Consider the following 26011-nt stretch of genomic DNA (forward strand, 5'->3'; position numbering starts at 1 on the left):
TGGCACCCTGACGATGCAGCACTCCTTCAGTAGTGATGATCTGAAAATGCCTCTCCCTCTCAGTTTTGTGCTTCTGTGGTGCTCCAACAGTGCAGTGCTGACTCAGTACTAATCCACCAGCTCGCTCGTACTACTTTTCTGAAAGTGTAGTTTTCTCTCAGTGAAATGCCACTTTACAAATAATGGAAGTTGAATCTAAAAAAGTCTGATTCAGACAGGGCCCTCTGACTGAGACAAATGAATATTAAAAATGACTTTTCATATTTCAAAATCAGGATTAGATCTTAAATAAAAACTAGGGACTTTAATGCAGAATGTTCCATTGCTAATTTTGCAAAACAAATAAACTGACTATTAATACAGTTGTTTACAATAGTATATTTCTGTATTCTTTTATTAAAAAAACAAATTGACAACAAAACTTAGCAACCTGGACAGTTTTAAATTAAGATTTTGAAGTATACATTTCATTTAACTCAAACAAAACCTGTTTTTAATGTGTTCATTTGTCTGTAACTAAATTGAATGATGTGGCAGCCTAATGATCTCACTAGAGGTTTCAACTTGGTATAAACTGATCTCAGTTAAATTTCTGAGTTTTATGTCCAGTCAGGTGGATCTATAATTGCTGTTCACCCAAAATGCATCGCCAAGAACTTATTCATCCCTTGGACTTCATTTACTATCCTGTTCTTGCTGCTTTTGGTATTCCAGGCAAGTCATGAGAAATAATGTTATACAAACATGCAACTAGAGTAATGCTGCAGGATGCTATCTTGATGTGATGGACATAGTTTTAATGCAGAAATACAGCACCTCTTGATGAAACATTTTAGATCAATATATTGGGATGAATTGGATTTATGAATTTTGTAGAATTAACATTGTTGTTAGGATTCTGGAATGCAGCAGGAGATGAAAATCTCAAGTTCAACTGTTAAAGAGGAAAGCACAGAATGACGAAAAATGATAAGAAGTGAATTGGCTCATTGGGCTGAATCTTTTCTTATTTTGGTTAAATGACATTTTTGCTTGAAAAAGTTCTGAATGTGGGGCTTAGCAGGTTTTCTTGTAGTATCTTGTATCATTCTCTCTTCTGAAGTGAGCCCAATGCTCAAACTTGAGGTATTTGCTAGTACCAACATAACCTGAGCTATCCCAGGGTCCTTGACACAAGCACCATCTTTGAAAAGCTGCTGTGAACTTGGACAGATACTGTCAATCTGGAGCGTCCTTGCATTGTTTGTGACATTTTCCCAGGAATGACAGACAAGAGGAAACTGGACTTGTTTGTGGACAAAGACCTGGAGGTCCTGGTGGATGAGGTGATGCAGAGGGGTCTGTCCTCATCACTCAAGGCAAACAGAGGAGGTGACAACAAGCTTGCTCTAAGGCTCCTCTAAGCTTGATCCAAAGCTGCTATTCAGGTCAGTGTGTCTCAACTTTCTGGAGTAAATGTAAATGATCTGCTTTGCATTGCCAATGGGAGTGCCAATGGGAATGACAGCACAATGTATAATGGTCATCGGTTGAAATTGGGCCTTGGTCCACAATAGAGAAAAGGAATGAGCTTTTGTGAATTGGTTGAAGTCAATTAGATTATCAAGTTTGAACATGATAAACACATCAGTGGTAAATTAAATATAACATGCAAAAAGAAACACAAATGAATAAATAATGTATAGTTAATTGAAAAGTCACTAAGAATGGCAGTTCAGTTGGCGTGTGAAAGCTGCAATACATGGGAGCTCATGGAAACCATTGTTGTCCAGGGCAAACGTATCTGTCATGAGCAAAGGAAGTTCAAACAGCTTCAGCTCAGCGTTTATGAACTACAGGCTGAACTGCAGACACTATGTTGCACCAGGGATGGAGATTCTTTGTACCAGGAAGCAATCACGCCTCTCAAGAGAGGGTTTTCTGGTATGGTCAGCAGTCAGGGACAGGAGGGTGTGACTGCAAGTCTGTTTGCCCTTGTGGGAGTGTCCAGGACAGGAAGCATAACCTCAGAGTAAGGGATGACTCATTCAAAATAGAGTTGAGGAGGTATTTCTTCTCTCAGGTGGGTGGTGAGTCTGTGGAATTCTTTACTACAGAAGGCAGAGGGAGATTTTTAAAGAGTAAGTAAATCAAGGTTTCTGCGAAAAAGCAGGAAAGTGGGGTTTGTGTGATCACTGCCCAAGGAGCATTTTCTGATACATTGATGATGGTGTGCCCAAGTTGGAGGTCTTCATGAGCTTTAATCTCCATGTACCCCTTCTGACTTTCTTCTCAGGAATTCCCCACATCTAGTTTGTAGCTGGTGGGCGGTAGAATGGAAGAGGGTGATCAATGAGGTGAGATTATGTAATAATGAGGGTGCTGTAACAAGTGATAGTGCCTTTTAATAGGCAATTTTGCCATTCACTACAGAGAAACTCATCATGAATTCTGCACCTTAGCTGGAAATTGCGACTTGCTGATTGTCACGTAGAGAACTGCCTCGCTTCACATCAAAAATGGTTTTCTGCACAACCATGTGATGGAAGGATTGGAAAGATTCTGCGTATTGCCCTTGTGATAAATTATTGTCATTTCAATCTAAAGTTTTTCCATTTTTCTACCCTCTCACTCAAATGTATCTTCCTCTGCTTCAAATATCATCCGATTTTTTTCAATACTTTGAGGAGGCACAGTAGCACATTGCTCTCAATCACGTTTAACATTTCTGAATTCAAACATCATAGATTTATCGAAAACCTTCAGTTCCTGCCAATCAACTTTTGTTTCTTGATTGCAATATGTGTGGATTTTTTGAAAAAGCTCTTCTTGTGTTACCTCATTACCATCTTATATGAATCTATATGTCGCACATCTCCTGCTGCATTCTAGTTATGTACCTAGTTATTTCTTCAAGACATTATATTACATTTGTGTTCTTTGCACTTGGTTAACCCACACACTTCAAAATGTTTAATAATCTACAGGTCAAAATATTACTTGAATTTTAACAATATAAATGATAAAATCTGATTAAAGAAAGAATGGAATTGTTTTGGAGAGTGAAACGTCTTGTGGAGGCAGTCAACATGGCTGGAGTGTTGTGGTTTTCTTCACTAAAGAGGAGGATGCTGCGGGTCACAGATGAAAGGAGGGTCGAAATTGTGGGGACTGTGGTTGCAATTGTCCAATCCTCTTTCAATTTGGGAACAGTGCCAGAGGTCTGGAGCATTGTAAATGTTACTTCTGTTCAAAAAATTCTGGAAAGATAAGATGACAGCTACGGGTCAGTCAGCTGCTCACTGTCGATGGAAGCTTTTAAAGGTGACCATCTAAAATGAGATTGCTTCATAATTGACATTGGATAGTTGAAAGCAAAATCATATAAGGCTGATTTGATTGAATTCTTTAATGAAAGTGTGGAAAGGAAGGGGTGACAGCAATGCAGTTAATGTTGTGTATATTGATTATCAATAGACTTTGAGAACCACATATTACATTCCTGTGTAATACTGTAGTACAAGGGATGAAAGGGATCATGGTAGCTGAACACTAATTTAACTCAGAGAGAGAAAGGACTTCACTTTTCATGCTGGAGGGTGTTACATACCAGTGTTCCCAAGGGTTGATATTAGAACCACTGCATTTTTAACACACACTACTTATATTGAAGGCCTAGGAGATGCAGGGAATACTTTCTAAGTTTGCAGATGACATGAATCTCTAAAAAGTTATCAATGAGCAGAAGGAAAACAAATAGGCATCATGAAGGAATACCCCACGAAAATGTTAGATGCCCAGTTTAACACAGAGACATGTGTGCTGATATATTTTTGTCGAAAGAATAAGAAATGAATTATAAACCTAATTTAAATGGAGTGCAATTTCTCAAATCCTTGAATGTTGCAGGGCAATTTGACAAAACTATTAAAGAGAGCTTCAGTACCTCTCACTTTATTAACAGAGGCATGGAATATTGAAGCAAGATAGTTACGTTAAATCTTGAAAATGTACTGGTCAGGCCCCAACCACAATATGTGATTTTTCTCCCCCCTACAGTGTGGGGACAGGCCATTTGGACCATTGTGTCCACACCAATCATCTGAAGAGTGTCCCATCCCTGTATTTCCGACAGCTAACCCACACAGCCTGCACACCCCTGAACACTATGTACAATTTACTATTGCCAATCCAGCTAACCTGCGTATCTTTGGACCATTGCAGGAAACCAGAGCACCCAGAGAAAACCCACACAAATAGAGGGTGAGCCTGGAAGCTCCACTCAGATTGTTGCTCAAGGCTGGAATTGAACCTGGGTCCCTAGCCCTGTGAGGCAGCAGGGCTAACCACTGAGCCACAGTGCCACTCTGGTGTACCCTCCTGGTTCCAGGTTCAAGATTTCATGGAGCGGCTGCAGGACATCCTTCTCGGGGATGGAACGTTATGGACCATTTTGATACAAACAGAAAGAAGGATTAGACCCTGAAGGCAGAATTCAGTGAGTCAGGAAATAAATTAAACCGCAGGACATCAACATGAGTAATCTCATGATTCATCCCCCTTTCCATGTGATAGTGTGCATAAGAACAGGATGACAGATTTATTCAATATGTCGATGGAGAAATGTGTGGGAAGGAAATCATCAAATGTTTGAGGAATTGAGATCAGTTCTAGGCAGGTGGGGCCTGTAGAAGCTGGATGTGTTGCACCTTAATGGGTCAGCGTGTGGTCCTCTCACAGGGAGATTTGTTGGCACTGTCAGGGTGGGTTGAAACTAACTTGCCAGGGAAATAGAAAACTGAGCAGTACCCTAAACTGGTAGGAAGTGAAGTTTGAGTCTTAATTGTCCGTTTTAATAGCTATCTGAAAAGGAGGAGCAGTTAAAGTAAATGTTGGTCCATCGAAGCAAAGACATGGAAAATATTATAGAATGAGGAAATGCAGAGGCAAGGCACAAATAGTTTTTTGGTCTTCACAGTGGAATTCAAATCTCATTCCTAAAAATCAGCAGTAACCTAGTGACTGAAAATGATGCAGGACATTAATGTAGCTCATTGTTAAAGAAACATAAACATAAAATCGAAGGGACTAAGATCTGACAAATTTCCAGTCCCTGATGCCTGCATTTTAGACATGAGATTGTGAGTAAATTCACTATCTCTGTGGCTATGATAGTCAAAAACTCATTAATTTTAGAATTGTCCCATTGGATTAGTTTGCATCAGTTTGATACACCGGCCTTCATTGATCAGTGCATTGAGTATAGATGCTGCGAGATCATGTTGAAGCTGTACAGGACATTGGTTCAGTCATTTTTGGAATATTGCATGCATTTTTACTTTCCCAACTGTAGAAAAAATGTTGTGAAACTTGAAAGGGTTCAGAATACATTTACAAGGATGTTGCCAGGGTTGGAGAGTTTTACACTATCGGGACAGACTGGATAAGCTGGGGCTGTTTTTCTGGGGAGCTTTGAAGACTGAGGGGTGACCTATGGAGGTTTGTAGAATTATTAGGGTCATGGATAGGGTGAACAGCGGAGGTCGTTTCCCCAGGGCAGAGGAGTCTAAAACCAGAGGGCATAGTTTTAAGGTGAGAGAGGAAAGATATAAAAGGGGCAACCTTTTCATGCAGAGGGTGGTGCATGCGTGAAACGAGGAAGTGGTGGAGGATGGTATCATTATTTAACAGGCATTGAGATGGATACATGAATAGGAAGGGTTTGTGGGACATAGGCCAAATTCTGGCAAATGGGACTAGATTAATTTAGGATATATGTTCAGCATGGCTGAGTTGGACCAAAGTGCCTGTTTCCATGCTGTACATCTCTATGACTCTATGACATGTCGAAGAAAAGTTATTCCTATTTCACTTCCATAAAGCTGCTTTGACTGCATGGTCACTTTATGACTTTCTAAGTGCTCTGCTATCACCAAAGTAATAATAAATTGCAGCAATTGCCATATAACAGATGTGAGGGTAGCTGGCCTCTCGAACATAGAAGAAGACAACACAGGAAGAGGTCCTTCAGCCCACCATGTCTGTGCCAGTCATGATGCCATTCTAAACTAATCCCATCTGCCTGCACATGATCCATATCCCTCCATTCCCTCCTTGTTTATGTGTCTGTCTAAATACCACTTTGCTAACGTATCTCCTTCAACCACCACCTGTGGCAGTGCAATCCAGGCACCTGTCACGCCCTGTGGAAAAGCTTTATCTTTCACATTTCCTTAAACCTTTCCCCCTCACCTTAAACCTATATCCCCTATTACGTGACATTTCCACTCTGTCTATCCACCCTATCCATGTCCCTCATAATTTTTATATACTTCTTTCAGGTCACTCCCATCTCAACCACTGACGCTATGGTCAAAAACAATCCTAGTTTGTCCAACCTCTTCTTGGAGTTAATGCACTCCAATCCAGGCAATATTGAACGTACCTGTTTTACGCACACCATACAGCCTCCACATCCTTCCGATAGCATGGTAGCCAGAACAGAACACAATAATCCAAAAGTAGCCTAACTAAAGCCTTATACAATGCAACATGATTTCCCAATTTTGTTCTCAAAGCAGTGACCAATAAAGGCAAGTATGCTATGTGTCTTCTTTACCAACTCATTCATTTATGTTGCCAGTGTCAGGGAGCTTTGGACCTGGACCCTAAGATCCCTCTGTGTATCAATGCTCATGTAGTTTTCTGCATCAGTCTCTCACCTTCCATGAATAAAGGTGTCACATTGATGATTTTCCAATTAGCTGGAGCTCTTCCAGAACCTGTGGAATTTTGGATAATTATAATCAATGGTTTATGATATCTTCAGGCACAGCTTTTTAAGATGCAAGGTCTCAAGTAACTTGATCCTGTGGATTTATTTTAGTCTTTAGGTTGAATAACTTTTCAGCATATTTTTCTAGTCATGGTGGTTGTTTTAAGTTCCTCCCTGTCATCCACCATATAATTTTCAAGTGTTTTTGGGAATTCCAAAACGATCCTCAATCGTTGTGTTCATTACCACCAACTCCTTCCATTTGTGGTTGTGTAGATGATAAAGCATTTTGAAAGAAAGTTGGGTGGGTACTTGAAGGAAATGGTCATTTGCAGGGCTATGTTGAAAAGTGGGTGGAATAGGACTGATTGAATTGCTCTATTGAAAGCTCATATAGACTTAATGAATTAAAGAGTCAAACTCTATGCTATAAATTATTTTGTGATTCTTTCAGATCTCAGTAACTTTGACCCTTGAATCATACTTATTTTCCAGATCAATTACACTAGTATTGACATGGACTTGACAATGCCTTCCACCTCGTCCTCTATTCTGTGTTGCCAATCCTGAGGAAATCTAAGTCAGCTTCATTCAGTGGATACTATTACAAAGAACTTGATCAATAATTTGTGTGTTTTGTTTCTTATTTTGCAGTTAACTTGTTGGCAATTGTAATCCTTTCCCGTGGAAAATGTGGCCTATCGAAATGCATCACTTATTACCTGGTCTCAATGGCAGTAGGAGATCTGCTCGTCATTATCACAGATGTAATATTATATAAGATTGTTTATTATTACTTTCGAGGTTCTTTCTTTGACATAACACCAATGTGTCGCCTCATTGTTGTTCTTTATGCCTCAAGTCAAGATTGCTCAGTTTGGCTAACAGTGGCTTTTACCTTCGATCGCTTCATTGCCATTTGTTGCCAGCAGATAAAAAGAAAATATTGTACTAGTGAGACAGCAGCGATTGTTATCATAGTTGTATGTGTATTATTCTGTTTAAAATGTATTCCATGGTTCTTTGCATTTGGACCACGGCATGTAATTAATAATGTACAGTGGGATTGTATCCTGACACAAACATTTTCTAACTCAGAAATGTGGACAGTATTTGCTTGGCTCCATCGTATTTTCACCCCACTGCTCCCATTTGGTTTAATTCTTCTGTTCAATATTATGACTGTGAAGAATATTTTAGTGGCAAGTAGAGCTCGCAAAAACCTCCGAAACAGCCATCATGGTGAGAATTACAGTGATTCTGAGATAGCAAATCGTAGAAAATCAATCATTTTACTCTTTACGATATCCGGCAGCTTTATACTGTTGTGGACAACTTATGTTGTTTATTTCTTATACGTAAGAATCACAAATGCCTTTTATCACACAAGTTTAAATGATCCTTTATTTAAAGCTCAACAAGCTGGATCAATGCTTCAGCTTTTGAGCTCATGTACAAATACAAGTATTTATGCAGTGACCCAGAATAAATTCAGAAAAGAAATGAGGGACGCAGTTAAATATTTGATTGCTCCTATCTTTAAATTAATTAAGTATGAGAACAGCTGAAGGAAAGTTTGATGTAACCAACTTCATAAATTGATTTTACCTCATTGTTTCATGCTGCACTGTGCTCTGTGAATAGATTTGTTAGTCTTCCACTTTTAATAATTTTAGAACCATTAAAATGAACTTTTGTAATCGCAGCTGATGCGATTACTGCACCAGTCAAATCCTCGCTGAAATCTGGCTTGATGCTTCATATTTTGTTCTTTCTTCCTTTCAGTGAAACACGAGCGGTTTCAGCAGCAGATTTAGCTCTAACAATGAAACAGAAGGTCATTATGTGAAAGAAGTGAAGATATAATAGACCAAATCAAACTATTTATATACGACAGAATTTTAAAAGATTTCAAAATACACATAAAACCATCTATCCAACACCATTATTTTACCATACTCAAAAAAGCATGAGTTCTATTCTTTATCATATTACAGGTTTGAGACAATTGTTTCTTTAATTTCATGTTCTTGAGAATTTGATCACCCTTCCCTTAATTCATCCCACAGCTGAGATTATACTTCATTCATTTTGAATAACCTCTTCAATTTATTAACCAACCGTTTTCATTTGGAACTTTCAAAATAAAACAGTTACATGGAGGTAATCTATTTCTTAGGTGTTCTTAACTCAGTCTTTAACTGTTCGTACATTTACATTCAGCTAGATTGTCTGAGAACTGAAACCAAAAGCTTTGCAACTGAAAACAAGCCAATGATTTTCAATATTTACTGTTTTTGACTATAAAACTCTCACTAAACAAAAGAAGTTCCCATTATCACTTGAAGAGCAGCTCTCTAATGCGTACTGGTTTAAATGTCCTGATTCTGGAAAGTTAATTGTCAAACCCACTTCACGCATACAAACAACAAACTGACGTGTCATTAGTTCAACATCCAAGCTCTAAAATAAATGATATTACTCTTCATAAGCCACATTCCTAACACATTAATGGTCACAAGGTCAGCCAACGAGACTACTAAATTGGTCCAATCAGGGAGCTCTGGCTGACATATAAAATTGGTTTAGTGTTGGAGATTATAGAAACTGTGGTGCCTGACTGCATATGAGGCAGTACTGACGTCAAGGATTGTTGATATGAAAATAAAGGGTGACTTGTTGCTCCGATACCAGCCTCTGTAGAGTTATTTCAGCTAACATCTATCCCCTTAGAAGAATAGAAAAGTAGTTTTCAGACATTATCATTGGTCATCAAAAATGATCTAAAATGTTTACTTGGGTCATATTAACATGAGTAAACACTTACATCAAACTTAAAATGATTTACGTTGCAACCATATTCTACACAAGCGCATGGGCATCACAGCACTTCGTTCTTCGTATTGTTCTCAATGAAGAGTCCTCGATACCATTTTCCAGGCATGAATAATTTTCAAATAAAATGGTTGGAGAATTAAGCTCCACTGCAATAAATCATTGCTTTTTGTCCTAAAATCTTTCTAAGAAAATCAAAGGAGTGTGATCCAATTATGTCCTCTACAGATTTATTCAGATTAATAACCAAATTGGCTTTTTGCAACTGTGCAAGCAGTTTGGTCAAGTAATGTTACAAAAGCCAATATTTCGTTGCCACTTTCAGTCAATGATATTATTTTAGCAAGTCAATTTTTTCACTAAATCATGCAATTCCAATTCATTCAATACAATCTTCCAGCCTTGGAATAGGATCCCTGCTTGTTACCACTTTGACTTTGTAAAAGTCAGTAACAGAATCTTTGTTAACTATTGGTTTGAGCACCATCAAAAGTGAACTGCTGTGTCACAATCCGTTTGAGAATGTGTCCTGATAATTGATTTCCACTAAATTACTGAAAATCCATAATTTTCCTGCCTAATGAACTCAAGTGAACAGAATCTGGAGACCAAGTTTCTGTACTTAACAAGAAACTGCCATTTAATACAAATAAATCCATTCTGGCTCCAAGGAAACAAAATATGAAACTCAGCCACATTAGGAGCATTTAACCAGTCCTTGGATGATGATGGGATAGTGTAGTAGGAGGGGCTTAGATTAGTTCACAGGTCGGCGCAACATCGAGGGCCGAAGGGCCTGTTCTGTGCTGTATTGTTCTATGTTCTATGAAATGTTAACTTGTAATTCACCGACTTAAAATCGACCCCTTCTTAATTTCCTGTATATGGTTCCTACAGAGCCAAATATCAACAGACAAAAAGACTCACATTTGTTTTAGACAAACATTTACTATCTGTTTGTATATAGAAACATTTGAACAGTCTGTTTTTAATGTTTATTGCTACATTGCATTCATGTTCTATTCTCCCTCATCAGTTTAATGGTTCTGCTTCGTTATAATTTATAAACACTCCAATCCTCAGAATTACTGCTATTTCTTGCTAAACAAAATGGCATGCTCGACATGATAGAAGATTGATTTCTTGATTGATTTATTGTTGCCACCTGTACAGAGATACAGTGAAAAGTGTTGTTTTGCATGTTGTACAGGCTGATTGTACCATACAAATTGCATCAAGGTAGCCGAAAACATTGTTACAGCCACAGAGAAGGTGCAGGGAGTGAGAGAGATTGAGCGATCGAGGGAGACCAGAATTAACATTTAAGAGGTCCGTTCGAAAATCTAATAATAGCAAGGAAGAAGCTGATCTTGAATCTATTTGTATGTACATTCAAACTATTATATCTTCTGCTTGATGGAAAAGAATGAAAGAAAATATAACCAGAATGGGAAAGATCTTTGATTACGTCAGTTGCTTTCTCAAGGCAGCAGGAAGTATGGATGGAGCTATAGAACATAGAACAGTACAGCACAGAACAGGCCCTTCAGCCCACAATGTTGTGCCAACCATTGATCCTCATGTATGCACCCTCAAATTTCTTTGACCATATGCATGTCCAGCAGTCTCTTAAATGACCCCAATGACCTTGCTTCCACAACTGTTGCAGGCAACTCATTCCATGCTCTCACAACTCTCTGTGTAAAGAACCCGCCTCTGACATCCCCTCTGTACTTTCCTCCAACCAGCTTAAAACTATGAACCCTCGTGTTAGCCTTTTCTGCCCTGGGAAATAGTCTCTGGCTATCAACTCTATCTATGCCTCTCATTATCTTGTATACCTCAATTAGGTCCCCTCTCCTCCTTTTCTCCAATGAAAAGAGTCCGAGCTCAGTCAACCTCTCTTCGTAAGATAAGCCCTCCAGTCCAGGCAGCATCCTGGTAAACCTCCTCTGAACCCTCTCCAAAGCATCCACATCTTTCCTATAATAGGGCGACCAGAACTGGACGCAATATTCCAAGTGTGGTCTAACCAAAGTTTTATAGAGCTGCAACAAGATCTCATGGCTCTTAAACTCAATCCCCCTGTTAATGAAAGCCAAAACACCATATGCTTTCTTAACAACCCTGTCCACTTGGGTGGCCATTTTAAGGAATCTATGTATCTGCACACCAAGATCCCTCTGTTCCTCCACACTGCCAAGAATCCTATCTTTAATCCTGTACTCAGCTTTCAAATTCGACCTTCCAAAATGCATCACCTCGCATTTATCCAGGTTGAACTCCATCTGCCACCTCTCAGCCCATCTCTGCATCCTGTCAACGTCCCGCTGGAGCCTACAACAGCCCTCTATACTGTCAACGACACCTCCAACCTTCATGTCGTCTGCAAACTTGCTGACCCATCCTTCAATCCCCTCATCCAAATCATTAATAAAAATTACAAACAATAGAGGCCCAAGCACAGAGCCCTATGGAACACCACTCACCACTGACCTCCAGGCAGAATATTTTCCTTCTACTACCAGTCGCTTCTGTCGGCCAGCCAATTCTGTATCCAGACAGCTAAGTTCCCCTGTATCCCATTCCTCCTGACCTTCTGAATGAGCCTACCATGGGGAACGTTATCAAATGCCTTACTGAAGTCCATATACACCACATCCACAGCTTGACCCTCATCAACTTTTCTAGTCACATCCTTAAAGAACTCGATAAGGTTTGCGAGGCATGGCCTGCCCCTCACAAAGCCGTGTTGACTGCATTTAATCAAGCCGTGCTCTTCCAGATGGTCATAAATCCTATACTTCAGAATCCTTTCTTACACCTTGCAGACGACAGATGTGAGACTTACTGGTCTGTAATTGCCGGGGATTTCCCTATTTCCTTTCTTGAAGAGAGGAGTTAATGGAAGGAAGGCTGGTTTGTGTGATGTACTGGGCTATATACACAACCCTCTGCAGTTTCTTGTGTCTTGGGAAGAGCAGCTGCCAAACCACGCTGTGATGCATCCAGGTACAATGCTTTCTATAGAGCATCAATACAAATTGGTAAGGGCCTTTTGGACATGCCAAATTTCCTTAACCTCCTGAGGTATGACAGGTCGGCACAACATCGAGGGCCGAAGGGCCTGTACTGTGCTGTAATGTTCTATATTCTATGTTATATGAGGTAGAGACATTGTTGACTGTTGCATCGATATGGGTAAACCAGGACAGAGTGATAGTTATCATCAATCCAAGAAACTTGATGCTCTCGACAATCTCCACCTCAGCACCATTCATGCAGACAAGGGAGAGCCCTCCACTCTGCTCCCTAAAGTCAATGACCAGCTCCTTCATTTTGCTGACACTGATGGAGAGAATGTTGTCTTTACACCATGCCGCTAAGCACTCAATCTCTTTCTTACATTCTGTCTCATTATTGTTTGGGATCTGACCTACAACAGTGGTGATGTCAGCAACATTGTAAATGGCATTGGGGCAGAAATTAGCCACACACTGGTGAGTGTATAAGGAGTATAGTCAGTGGCTGAGTATGCAGCCTTGTGGGTACCAGTGATGAGGAATATGGTGGAAGAGGTGTCGATGCCTCTTCTTACTGATTGCAGTCTATGGGTCAGGAACTCAAGGATCCAGTTACAGACTAGGGAGCAGAGAGTTGGAGGTTATAGATGAGTTTATTTGGAAATTTGGTGTTGAAAGTGTAACTGTGGTCAATAATCTATGGCCTGATGTAGGTATACGTTCTATTTAGAATTTCCACGCATGAGTGTAGGGCCAGGGAGAATGTGTCTGCTGTGAGCCTGTTGCTCCAGTAGGTGAGTTGCAAAGATCCAGGCAATTTGGTGGGCTGATGTTGATGTGAGTCATGATTAGCCTCTCAAAGCAATTTCATAACTATGGAAATCAGAGCCATCGGGATATAGTCATTGAAGCATGCTGTGGATGTTTCTTTGGTATTGGTTGATGGTGGACTTCTTGAAGCAAATGGGGACTTCAGATTGTAGTAAACAGAGGTTAAAGATGCCTGTGAGCATCCCACCTTCAAAGGTCTGCACAGGATCTGAGTGAATGGCCGGAGATTCCATCTGGGCCAGTTGTTTTCCACGGGTTCACTCTCAAGAAGGCTGATCTAATGTCAGGAACTGTCACTGTGGATACACACACATCCAAAGCTGTTAGGTAAGGTGACATAGTTTCCCTGACGTTAAATAGGAATTGCTGGAAAAACCCAGCAGCAGTTTTGTAGAGAAGTGAGAGTTAACGTTTCAGGTCCAGTAGCCATTACTCAGAACGGATGGTAGTTAAATAAACATTGATATTTATACAGAAGCTAAGGTGGGGGTAGCGGTTAAGGAGAAAATGAAAGTTTGAAATAGAGCCCAAATAGAGAGTTGAATACTTGGAAAAGAAAGGAGTGGATAGCGATCAGCCTAGGGGAACCAATAGCTCATAATGGGGACAATTAGGGGCTAATAATGGACTTTGTGTAATAGCCAACCATGGGACAAGGTGGAGGTTGGAGTAAAAACATGGAAGAAGGAGCCTCAAGCCTTGAAATTGTTGAACTCAATGTTGAATCCAAAAGGCTGTCGAGTTCTCAAATGGAAACTGAGGTGTTGTTTGGTATTGCCTCTTGGCATCTCTGAAAGCCTTATGAAGGTTGTGCCTGTATTTCCTGTGTAGGTCAGAGTTCCACAACTTGGAAGCCTCAGACTAGATTGAAAGTAGTCAAAGAAGTTGGAGATAGTTCCTAAACTAGCTGAATCGATTAGATTCTGTGTAAATTATAGGAAGTAAATGTCATGATGAAAACCAATTCATGTCTAATTCCTCAGTTAGAAGATTGAATCAGTAGTGTTAACAGTATCTCATTCCTTTATAGACTGATCTATTGAGAGGATAGTGGCAAATACTATTACCATTGAAAGCTATCAGCTTCTATTACACCAGTTGTGTTATATTAATGTTTATTGGTGACATCTGGCTTTGAAAATTCTCCAGTTATGTTCCAAGACGCACGTTCCATATTATAGCTAAGGTACCAACATGTTTAGAAAATATTGTAACATTACAACTGGGAGGAACATGTTAAACAACTAGAAGATACACTAGAAGAATTAGTCGGCTGGCTAAATAACATACCTTGAATTCAAAAAGGTGAGGATAACTTACGTAGGACACGTGACTGGGGCAAGGGAAATTGTTGTCAAAAAACTGCAAAAGTGAAATGAGGAAATGCACAATTAGTCTGCATTTTGGAGTGCCAGGGATTAATCAAGAATAGCTAAGATGCTTTTGGTAAGGAGAGGTCATGTCTGACCAATCTGTTTGAATTTATTGAAGAGGTGACCTAATGTTTCGATGAGGGCAATGCATTTGATGCAGTTTATTTGGACTTCAGCAAGGCTTTTGATAAGGTCCCAAATAGATGACTGATAGCAAACATAAGAGCCCATGTGCTGCAAGGACATTTGGCAAATTGGACCCACAAATGGGTAAATGGCAGGAAGCAGACAGTGATGGCAGAGGGATAGTTTTCAAACTGGAAGTCGATATAAAGTGGGGTCCCAGGGAGGACAGTGTACGGGTCCTTTTCTTTTGTGCTTTTTGCAAATGATTTGTACTTGAATATAGGAAAGCTGATCAGTAAGTTTGTAGGTGATATGAAAATTAGTAGGGTGGTAAATAAGGAGAAGACTAGATTTTGACTGCAAGAAGAAATCGACAGGCTGGTCAGATAGGCTGATCAGTGGCAATTGGAATTCAATCTGGATAAATGTGAGGTGGTGCACTGGGGAAGGACAAATAAGATCAAGGGAATTCATGATGAATGATAGCAACCTGGGAAGCGGCAATGATCAGAGCGACCTCAGGATGCACATACATTGCTACCATAAGGTATCAGGACAGGTGGATAAAGTCATTAAGAAGGCATATGTTTACCTGCCTTTATTTATCGAGGCATAGAGTTTAAGAGCAGGGAGGTAGTGGCAAAACTCTCTAGAAAGTTGGTTATATCATGGCTAGAGTATTGTGTGCAGTTCTGGAATCCACATTGCCAGTGAATGTAATTGCAGTGGTGAAGGTGCAGAGGAGATTTACCACGACTTTGCCTGGGCTGGAGAGTTATAGACTTGAGTTGCCTTCTTTAGAGCAGAGGAGATTGAGATAACCTGATTGAGATGATGTAAACTATATAGAGTTAACAAGAAGAAACCATTCCAGTTGATGTTGGGATCAATGACTGGGGGGCATAAATTTAAGGTAAGGGGCCGACGGTTTATAAGAGATGTGAGATAAACCTATACCCAGAGATGGTAGAAATCTGGAACTTACTGTCTGCAAAGGTGGTATAGGCAGTAACCCTCATAACATGGAAGAAGTATTTAGATGTGCACTTGTGATGCCAATGCAGACAAGGCTATGGGCCAAGTGCCGGAAAATGGGATTAGAATAGTTTGGTGATAGTAGGAACTGCCAATGCTGGAGAATCTGAGATAACAAGGTGTAGAGCTGGATGAGCACAGCAGGCCAAGCAGCATCAAAGGAGCAGGAAGGCTGATGTTTCTGGCCTAGACCCTTCTTCAGAATTGGGGGAGGGGAAGGGGTCTCTGAAATAAATAGGGAGAAAGGGGGAGGTGGATAGAAGGTAGATCGAGCAGAAGATGGGTAGGAAGGAGGCAGACCGGTCAAAGAGGCAGGATGGAGCCAGTAGAGGTGACTGTAGGTGGGGAGGTAGGGACGAGATAGGTCAGACCAGGGGGCATGGACAGGTCAAAGGTGGGATGAAGATTAGTAGGTGGGAGATGGGAGTGGGGCTTGAGGTGGGAGGAGGGTTTAGATGGCAAGATGGACAGGTTAAGGAGATAGGCTAGGTTGGTTTTGGGATGCAGTTGGGGGGGTGGGAGCGGTGGTAGATTTTGAAGCTTGTGAAGTCCACAATAATACCATCGGGCTGCAGGGTTCACGACTGGGAGGTGCAGTTGTTTAGTGTGAACCGAGTGTAGGCATTCTGCAAAGCGTTCCCAAGCCTCCGCTTGGTTTCCCCGATGTAGAGGATGCCACATCTGGAACAGCAGATGCAACATACCACATTAGCAGATGTGCAGGTGAACATCTGCTTGATGTGGAAAGCCTTCTTGGGGCCTGGGATGGGGGTGAGAGGGGAGGTATAGGGACAGGTGTAGCACTTCCTGCGGTTGCAGGGAAAAGTGCCAGGTGAGGCGGGGCTGGAGGGGACTACGGACCTGCTATCTCTGAAACAATTTTAACCCCACTGCAAAGCCTCTTCTAAGGATGCCTACCCTGAAGAAGTTACCATCCTCCCTCCAGGAAACCTCAGGGGATCTTTCTCTCACTGCAACTCTCTTGTAATCTCTTCGGCCTTGAAACTGTTCGACCATGTCCTGAAGCAAACCAGGTACTACAGCCACATCACCTTTCTTAGTACCTGCCTATGGAACCAGATCATCCCAATGGACTACAGCCCACATTGAGGCCTTCCCAATTTTGCTCCAACTGTGGCAATATCTACATTCAGAACATTGAGATCCTTCAGACCCGTTTCTCCCTGCGACCCATTGTCTCTGCCTTCTCTTGCCCCACCGAACTTATCTCCACCTATCTGGGCTCTATTTTCTCCCCTTTTGTGCAGGAACACTCTACCGATGTCCATGATATATCCCACACCCTCCACCTCCTCCAGAACTTCCAATTCCCTGGTCCCCAACACCTCATCTTTACCATGGACGTGTAGTCCCTATACACCTGTATTCCTCATACAAATGCTCTGAAGGCTCTCCGCTTCTTCCTGTCCCGCAGCCTTGACCAGTCCCCCTCCATTGACATCCTCATCCACTTAGCTGAACTTGTCCTCACCCTCAACAACTTTTTTTTCCATTTCTCCCACTTTCTACAGACAAAGGGGGTGTCCATGGGTACCTGCATGGGCCCAAGCTATGCCTGCCTCTTTGTAGGTTACATGGAACAATCCCTCTTCCGTACCTACACTGGTCCTAATCCCCAACTCTTCCTCCATTACATTGATGACTGTATCAGCGATGCCTCATGCAACCTCGAGGAGCTCGAACAGGTCATCCACGTCACAAATACCTGCCACCCCAAACTTAAGTTCACCTTGACCAACTCTAACACCTCTCTCTCCTTCCTGGACCTCCATGTCTCCATCTCCAGCAATCACCTAGAAACCGATATCCATTCCAAGCCCACCGACTCCCACAGCTACCTTGAATACACCCCTTCCCACTCACCTTCCTGCAAAAAATTCCATCCCCTATCCCCAATTCTTTCACCTCCACTGCATCTGCTCCCAGGATGAGGCATTCCACCTCCATACATCTCAGATGTCTGCGTTTTACAAGGACCGCAAATTCCCCCCATCATTGGTCAAGAATGCCCTTGATCTCCTGCATTTCCTACAACTAATCCCTCACACCCCCTCCCTGCAATAATAACCAAAACAGAATCCCCCTCAGCCTCACGTACCACCCCACTAACCTCTGGATCCAACGCATCATCCTCCAACACTTCTGCCTCTGCAATCTGACCCCACCACCAAAGACATTTTTCCCTCCCTGCCCCTATCTGCTTTCCAGAGGGACCACTCTCTCCGTGACTCCCTTGTCCGCTCCGCGCACCCCTCCCTTCACTTCTTCAGTGCAGACCTCCCAGCAGTGGAAAATACAGCACTACCCCTTCAGTAGTGCAGCCCCACACCCTACAAGAAGCTCGGGGACAGAAATCATGAACTCGCTGATGGCCCTGGCACTGTATCTGGCCCCTGAGCCCTGGCCCCAACCCCTGACCTAAACGCAGTGACCTCACCACCAACACAAGCTCAGTTACATCTCAGTTATTCAACACTAATGTACACCCCTTTCCCAGACTCAGATATACATTGACAATTGCACTTCTCAGTAATTCCCCACTGAAACTTCTGTAAATCCTCATTTTTGTTACTGTGCCAGTGCATCACTCCCTCAGGATTGTGACACCTCATTGGAGCAGTGCGTTGGAAATCAAGACCAGCTGCTCCCAGTGTCATCAGAAAAGCTAAAGATTTTAAAGAAAATGTTTCATGACCATTTGTTGCATGAAAATTTGTTGCAAAGTGAGTTCTCTGACAAAAATCCAATATAATGGAAATAAATTCAAAATTTAGAGAATATTAAATGATTGGAAGTTTGTTGGCTATTATCATATAATATCGTTTGCTCTCTTTTTCAATGACATCCAATAAAATCTCAACATTTTAAAAACAATTTTAAAGTTCATCACAAGATGCTTAAATGAGGCTGTTTTAAATGGTAACATTTTTCATCAATCCATTGTTTAAAGCACACCTGCAACTTGTAAAATATGCTTTTCTTCTAGTTTTTTTCTCTCAGTTTCTTGGACACAGTAACTTGAATTCATGAACAACATTCTGGGTGATGGCTGTCCTGTCATTCCTCATCAAAATCTAAAAATACAGAGAAAACATCTGTATTTGGCCATTACCTGATTTTTAGACCCTGATTGATAGAAAGCATGAACCAGGTTTTCATGTTTAACAAGAATTGCTAGTAATTGTAAGTAATTAGACTGAGTTATAGCTAAACACTTATATACACTTAGCATATGAAACTACTAATTAAACCTCTAATCCCTTCATAAATGTATCCTTACACATGTACAGAAAAATATGGAAGACAGGGAAGAATCACATGGATAAAGGAGAAATTGGGAAGGCGGTTCAGTAGATCTTGCCACATGTTCAGTTGAGTTCATTCTCACTGATCCAAAAGTTTCTTCCTGGCTTTTCTTTTCCATATGTTTCCACTGATTTTTAAAATGTACATCTTAGTGATGAAAACACTTCATTAGAACATAGAACATAGAACATAGAACAGTACAGCACAGAACAGGCCCTTCAGCCCACAATGTTGTGCCGACCATTGATCCTCATGGATGCACCCTCAAATTTCTGTGACCATATGCATGTCCAGCAGTCTCTTAAATGACCCCAATGACCTTGCTTCCACAACTGCTGCCGGCAACGCATTCCATGCTCTCACAACTCTCTGCGTAAAGAACCTGCCTCTGACATCCCCTCTATACTTTCCACCAACCAGCTTAAAACTATGACCCCTCGTGCTAGCCATTTCTGCCCTGGGAAATAGTCTCTGGCTATCGACTCTATCTATGCCTCTCATTATCTTGTATACCTCAATTAGGTCCCCTCTCCTCCTCCTTTTCTCCAATGAAAAGAGACCGAGCTCAGTCAACCTCTCTTCATAAGATAAGCCCTCCAGTCCAGGCAGCATCCTGGTAAACCTCCTCTGAACCCTCTCCAAAGCATCCACATCTTTCCTATAATAGGGCGCCCAGAACTGGACGCAGTATTCCAAGTGCGGTCTAACCAAAGTTTTATAGAGCTGCAACAAGATCTCACGACTCTTAAACTCAATCCCCCTGTTAATGAAAGCCAAAACACCATATGCTTTCTTAACAACCCTGTCCACTTGGGTGGCCATTTTAAGGGATCTATGTATCTGCACACCAAGATCCCTCTGTTCCTCCACGCTGCCAAGAATCCTATCCTTAATCCTGTACTCAGCTTTCAAATTCGACCTTCCAAAATGCATCACTTCGCATTTATCCAGGTTGAACTCCATCTGCCACCTCTCAGCCCATCTCTGCATCCTGTCAATGTCCCGCTGCAGCCTACAACAGCCCTCTACACTGTCAACGACACCTCCGACCTTTGTGTCGTCTGCAAACTTGCTGACCCATCCTTCAATTCCCTCGTCCAAGTCATTAATAAAAATTACAAACAGTAGAGGCCCAAGGACAGAGCCCTGTGGAACCCCACTCACCACTGACTTCCAGGCAGAATATTTTCCTTCTACTACCACTCGCTGTCTTCTGTTGGCCAGCCAATTCTGTATCCAAGCAGCTAAGTTCCCCTGTATCCCATTCCTCCTGACCTTCTGAATGAGCCTTCCATGGGGAACCTTATCAAATGCCTTACTGAAGTCCATATACACCACATCCACAGCTTGACCCTCATCAACCTTACTAGTCACATCCTCAAAAAACTCGATAAGGTTTGTAAGGCATGACCTACCCCTCACAAAGCCGTGTTGACTGTATTTGATCAAGCCATGCTCTTCCAGATGGTCATAAATCTTATCCCTCAGAATCCTTTCTAACACCTTGCAGACGACAGACGTGAGACTTACCGGTCTATAATTGCCGGGGATTTCCCTATTTCCTTTCTTGAAGAGAGGAATTACATTTGCCTCTCTCCAGTCCTCAGGTACGACTCCAGTGGAGAGCGAGGATGCAAAGATCTTCGCAAGTGGCGAAGCAATTGCATTTCTCGCTTCCCAAAGCAGCCGAGGACAAATCTGATCCGGGCCTGGCGACTTGTCAATCTTAATGTTTGACAAAATTTTCAGTACATCAGCTTCCTCTATCTCTATCCGTTCCAGCATGCACACCTGCTCTTCAAAGGTTTCATTCACTACACAGGTCGTTTCTTTCGTAAAGACAGAAGCAAAAAACTCATTTAGGGCTTCCCCTACCTCCTCAGGCTCCACACACAAGTTCCCTATGCTATCCCTGATCGGCCCTACTCTTTCTTTGACCATTCTCTTATTCCTCACGTAAGTGTAAAATGCCTTTGTGTTTTCCCGGATTCCTTCTGCCAAGCCTTTCTCGTGCCCCCTCCTGGCTCTCCTCAGACCATTTTTGAGCTCCTTCCTTGCCTGCATGTAATCCTCTCTAGCTGAACTTGACCCTAGCTTCCTCCACCTTATGTAAGCTACCTTCTTCCTTTTCACTAGAAGCTCCACCGCTCTCGTCATCCAAGGTTCCTTTATCTTACCCCGTCTTGCCTGTCTCAGAGGGACATATTTACTCATCACTCCCAACAACTGTTCCTTAAACAATCTCCACATGTCTATAGTTCCCTTACCATGGAAAAACTGCTCCCAGTCCATGCTTCCTAACTCGTGTCTAATCGCATCATAGTTTCCTCTTCCCCAATTAAATATCCTCCCATTCTGCCTAATCCTCTCCTTCTCCATAGCTATGTAGAATGAGAGAGTGTTATGGTCACTATCACCAAAATGCTCTCCCACCACAAGATCTGATACCTGCCCCGGCTCGTTTCCGAGCACCAAGTCTAGAATGGCCTCTCCCCTCGTCGGCCTGTCAACGTACTGCGTTAGGAAACCCTCCTGACCACACCTTACAAAAACAGCTCCATTCAAATCTTCTGCTCGAAGGAGGTTCCAATCAATATTAGGAAAGTTAAAGTCACCCATTACAACAACCCTACTGCGTCCACACTTTTCCAAAATCTGTCGACCTTCATTGTAACTTGTTTCAAATTTCAAGCTGTTTATTTACCGAACAATCAATCACATAGCTGTTGACAGGCAAAAGGTTTTTATAATTGACAATTGGTCACTAGTCCATAGATCAATCAACTTCTTGTTGCCACCCAACTGCATCTGCACAGAATCTGTCAGCTCCTATTCACTTGCATCTTCTTCAATTACAGCTTTTTCAAACAGCAGTTTACGATGCTTGTCATGGATGTTGGGTTACTTTTCAAACCTTGCAACCATACTTTCTTAACATTGATTTCATTAGCTCTTTTTCAATTAATTCCACAACTTAAAAGCAAAGAATAAAAATAAAATGGCCATTACTGCCATGAGCCCCCAATGGACTAGCACTTCCTTGATTCCAACTGCCCAATAATGTATCTCTATCTCTGAACTTGCCTTTTTATCAAACAATCCTTTCTCAGTACTACCCCTTTCTTGGCGAGCACTTCCTTGTTTCCAGCAGAGAAATAGTCCCTCAGTGGGAGTCATTTAGCTCAGTTGGCCACTTTGCAATGCCCCTTTATGGGTTCAATGGCTTCAATGACTGACGTTACCATGAAGGACTCTCCCCTCAGTTCCAGTGTGGTGACCCCCAGGTTGAACCACCATCCATCATTTCTCTAATAAGACAGTGGCACGATGGCACCTTTACTTTTTCTCACTGAGTGCTGCCCCACTTGTAATTAGGTTCTGCCTCAGCACTGCTCTTCTGACCATGTGATGCTCTCTTCGCAATACCTGTCTAAAAATATAAAATTACCAGGTACTGGCTATCCAACAATCTAATATTCCTCCAGCACCAATAATCACCCTCATCCACAAAATAGACTCTCCAGCAGTTACACAATCCCTGTGTACACGTCCCTCCAAAAAAATGCAGCCTACTCCCGGATTGTCCTTCAACAGTTCCGAAATCCCTTGTTACTGTCCCACTAATAGTTCAGCTCTTTGACATAGTATTGCAGTCTCTCATTACTGACACTCTGAGTGTGCAGCTCTCCATTAGCGCTGGCACCCTGACAATGCAGCACTCCCTCAGTAGTGATGATCTGAAAATGCCTCTCCCTCTCAGTTTTATGCTTCTGTGGTGCTCCAACAGTGCAGTGCTGACTCAGTGTTAAGCCAGCAACTCGCTAGTACTATTTTTCTGAAAGTGTAGTTTTCTCTCAGTGAAATGCCACTTTACAAGTAATGGGAGTTGAATCTACAAAAATCAGATGAAGACAGGGTCCTCTGACTGAGAAAATGAATATTAAAAGTGACTTTTCATATTTCAACATCAGTATTAGATCTTAAATAAAAACCAGCGAGTCTATTGTTGAATATTCCATTGCTAATTTTGCATATCAAATAAGCTGACTATTAACACAGTTGTTTACAATAGCATATTCTCTTTTACTAACAAAAACACATTGACATCAAAATAAAACAACTTGGATAGTTTTAAATTAAGGTTTTGAAATATCCATTGCGTTCAACTAATTTTGCAAATCAAATAAACTGACTATTAACACAGTTGTTTACAATAGTATATTTCTGTATTCTTTTATTAAAAAAACAAATTGACAACAAAACTTAGAAACTTGGAAAGTTTTAAATTAAGATTTTGAAGTATACATTTCATTTAACTCAAACAAAACCTGTTTTTAATGTGTTCATTTGTCTGTAACTAAATCGAATGATGTGGCAGCCTAATGATCTCACTAGAGGTTTCAACTTAGTATAAACTGAGCTCAGTTAAATTTCTGAGTTTTATGTCCAATCAGGTGGAGCTATAATTGCTGTTCACCCAAAATGCATCGCCAAGAACTTATTCATCCCTTGGACTTCATTTACTATCCTGTTCTTGCTGCTTTTAGTATTCCAGGCAAGTCATGAGAAATAATGTTATACAAACATGCAACTAGAGTAATGTTGCAGGATGCTATCTTGATGTGATGGACATAGTTTTAATGCAGAAATACAGCACCTCTTGATGAAACATTTTAGATCAATATATTGGGATGAATTGGATTTATGAATTTTGTAGGATTAACATCGTTGTTAGGATCCTGGAATGCAGCAGGAGATGAAAATCTCAAGTTCAACTGTTAAAGAGGAAAGCACAGAATGACGAAAAATGATAAGAAGTGAATTGGCTCATTGGGCTGAATCTTTTCTTATTTTGGTTAAATGACATTTTTGCTTGAAAAAGTTCTGAATGTGGGGCTTAGCAGGTTTTCTTGTAGTATCTTGTATCATTCTCTCTTCTGAAGCGAGCCCAATGCTCAAACTTGAGGTATTTGCTAGCACCAACATAACCTGAGCTATCCCAGGGTCCTTGACACAAGCACCATCTTTGAAAAGCTGCTGTGAACTTGGACAGATACTGTCAATTTGGAGCTGCCTTGCATTGTTTGTGACTTTTGCCCAGGAATGACAGACAAGGGGAAACTGGACCTGTTTGTGGACAAAGATCTGGAGGTCCTGGTGGATGAGGTGATGCAGAGGGGTCTGTCCTCATCCCTCAGGACAAGCAGAGGTGGTGACAACAAGCTTGCTCAAGGCTCCTCTAAACTTGATCCAAGGCTGCTATTCAGGTCAGTGTGTCTCAACTTGCTGGAGTAAATGTAAATGATCTGCTTTGCATTGCCAATGGGAGGGTGACCATCTCTGCTACCTAATACTCTATCCATCTGTGTCATTGTACCCACCACTCGCCATGGCTTATGCTTTACAACTCTCATTATTGTCAGCAAAATCTTCCCTCTTTCGCTTTCATCCAACCACCCAAGCCATCATCTCTGCATGCTCTCTGCGCTGCTTATTCATTCAATCAGGGCTCCTCACTACTTCACCACTGCGCACACCCCTGACTCCATTCTGGGAGAAAGCAGCCCATAATAGGGCTGACAGGTGGTGGGTTGCCCAACATTCAGCCTCTCAATCCCAATGAGGGGATTGACCCTGATTGCTCCAAGTTACTGACTGACTGTGCCAAAACCCCTGGACTGATATCAGAGTCTGCTCTTGACTTACTGTACTGGGGCCCACTGGGTGGGGGGTGTACCCCTTGTCTTGACTGTGAAATACCTCCCTTAGGCTTTGAGACATGACCATTCTTTTGATGGTATGTTTGCTGAGTACACTGCTGGGGCACGGTGCAGATATGAGATTCACATAGCACGGTGCCACAACTCTGATCACTGCTAACAACCAGGTCAAGCTGCCCTGCCTTTGCCATGTTGAAAGCAAGGCAGCACAATAGGACTGTGATCATTTAAGATCTCACGAAAGGGTCAAAGTGTGAAAAGGAGATGCAAGGCCTGAATGCTGTGAGAAAGCAGGTGGATTGAAGTGAGTGAGTGATAAGAAAACAAGGGAAGACCCTTGAGATGTAGCCTGAAAGAGAGAGGGAGTAGTACCAGGTAAAACGCTGAAAGAGAGAGAGAGAGAGAGAGCGCGGACGTCAGATAAAACAATGTGAGAGAATGAGCAGAGAGAGAAAACATAAAACATCGAGAGCAACAGAAAGAGACAACAGCACCTGCAAAAAGTCATTAATTTTACCCCAACCAACCTAAAATTAAAAAATGCTGACAAATGTGATGTCAGCACAAAGTAGAAAGCAAGTTGGTTGAAATTGATCTTTGGCCCACAATAGAGAAAAGGAATGAGCTTTGGTGAATTGGTTGAAGTCTATTCAATTATCAAATTTGAAAACAATAAACACATCAGTGGTAAAGTAAATATAACATGTAAAAAGAAACACAGAAGAGTAAATACAATGTACATTTAATGAAAAACTCTTGAAGAACGGCAGTGCAGCTGGCGTGTGAAAGATGCAATACATGGGAGCTCAAGGAAACCATTGTTATCCAGGGCAAACATATCTGTCATGAGCAAAGGAAGTTCATGCAGCTTCAGCTCAGCGTTTATGAGCTACAGGCTGAACTACAGATACTCTGTTGCACCAGGGATGGAGATTCTTTGTACCAGGAAGCAATCACACCTCTCAAGAGAGGGTTTTCTGGTATGGT

General features: G+C 41.6%; 1 protein-coding gene across 1 annotated transcript; it reads left to right on the plus strand.

The window, feature by feature from the left end:
* Positions 1–618: 618 nt before the first annotated feature.
* Positions 619–9369, plus strand: LOC132210767 (probable G-protein coupled receptor 139). Its single transcript, XM_059652908.1, has 2 exons — positions 619–714; positions 7409–9369. Exons 1-2 carry the CDS (start codon positions 642–644, stop codon positions 8320–8322), a joined length of 987 nt encoding a protein of 328 aa, XP_059508891.1. The 5' UTR covers positions 619–641; the 3' UTR covers positions 8323–9369.
* The last annotated feature ends 16642 nt before the right edge of the window (positions 9370–26011 follow it).

The sequence above is a fragment of the Stegostoma tigrinum genome, chromosome 20 (assembly GCF_030684315.1).
Source record: "Stegostoma tigrinum isolate sSteTig4 chromosome 20, sSteTig4.hap1, whole genome shotgun sequence".
Taxonomy (NCBI): Eukaryota; Metazoa; Chordata; class Chondrichthyes; order Orectolobiformes; family Stegostomatidae; genus Stegostoma; species Stegostoma tigrinum.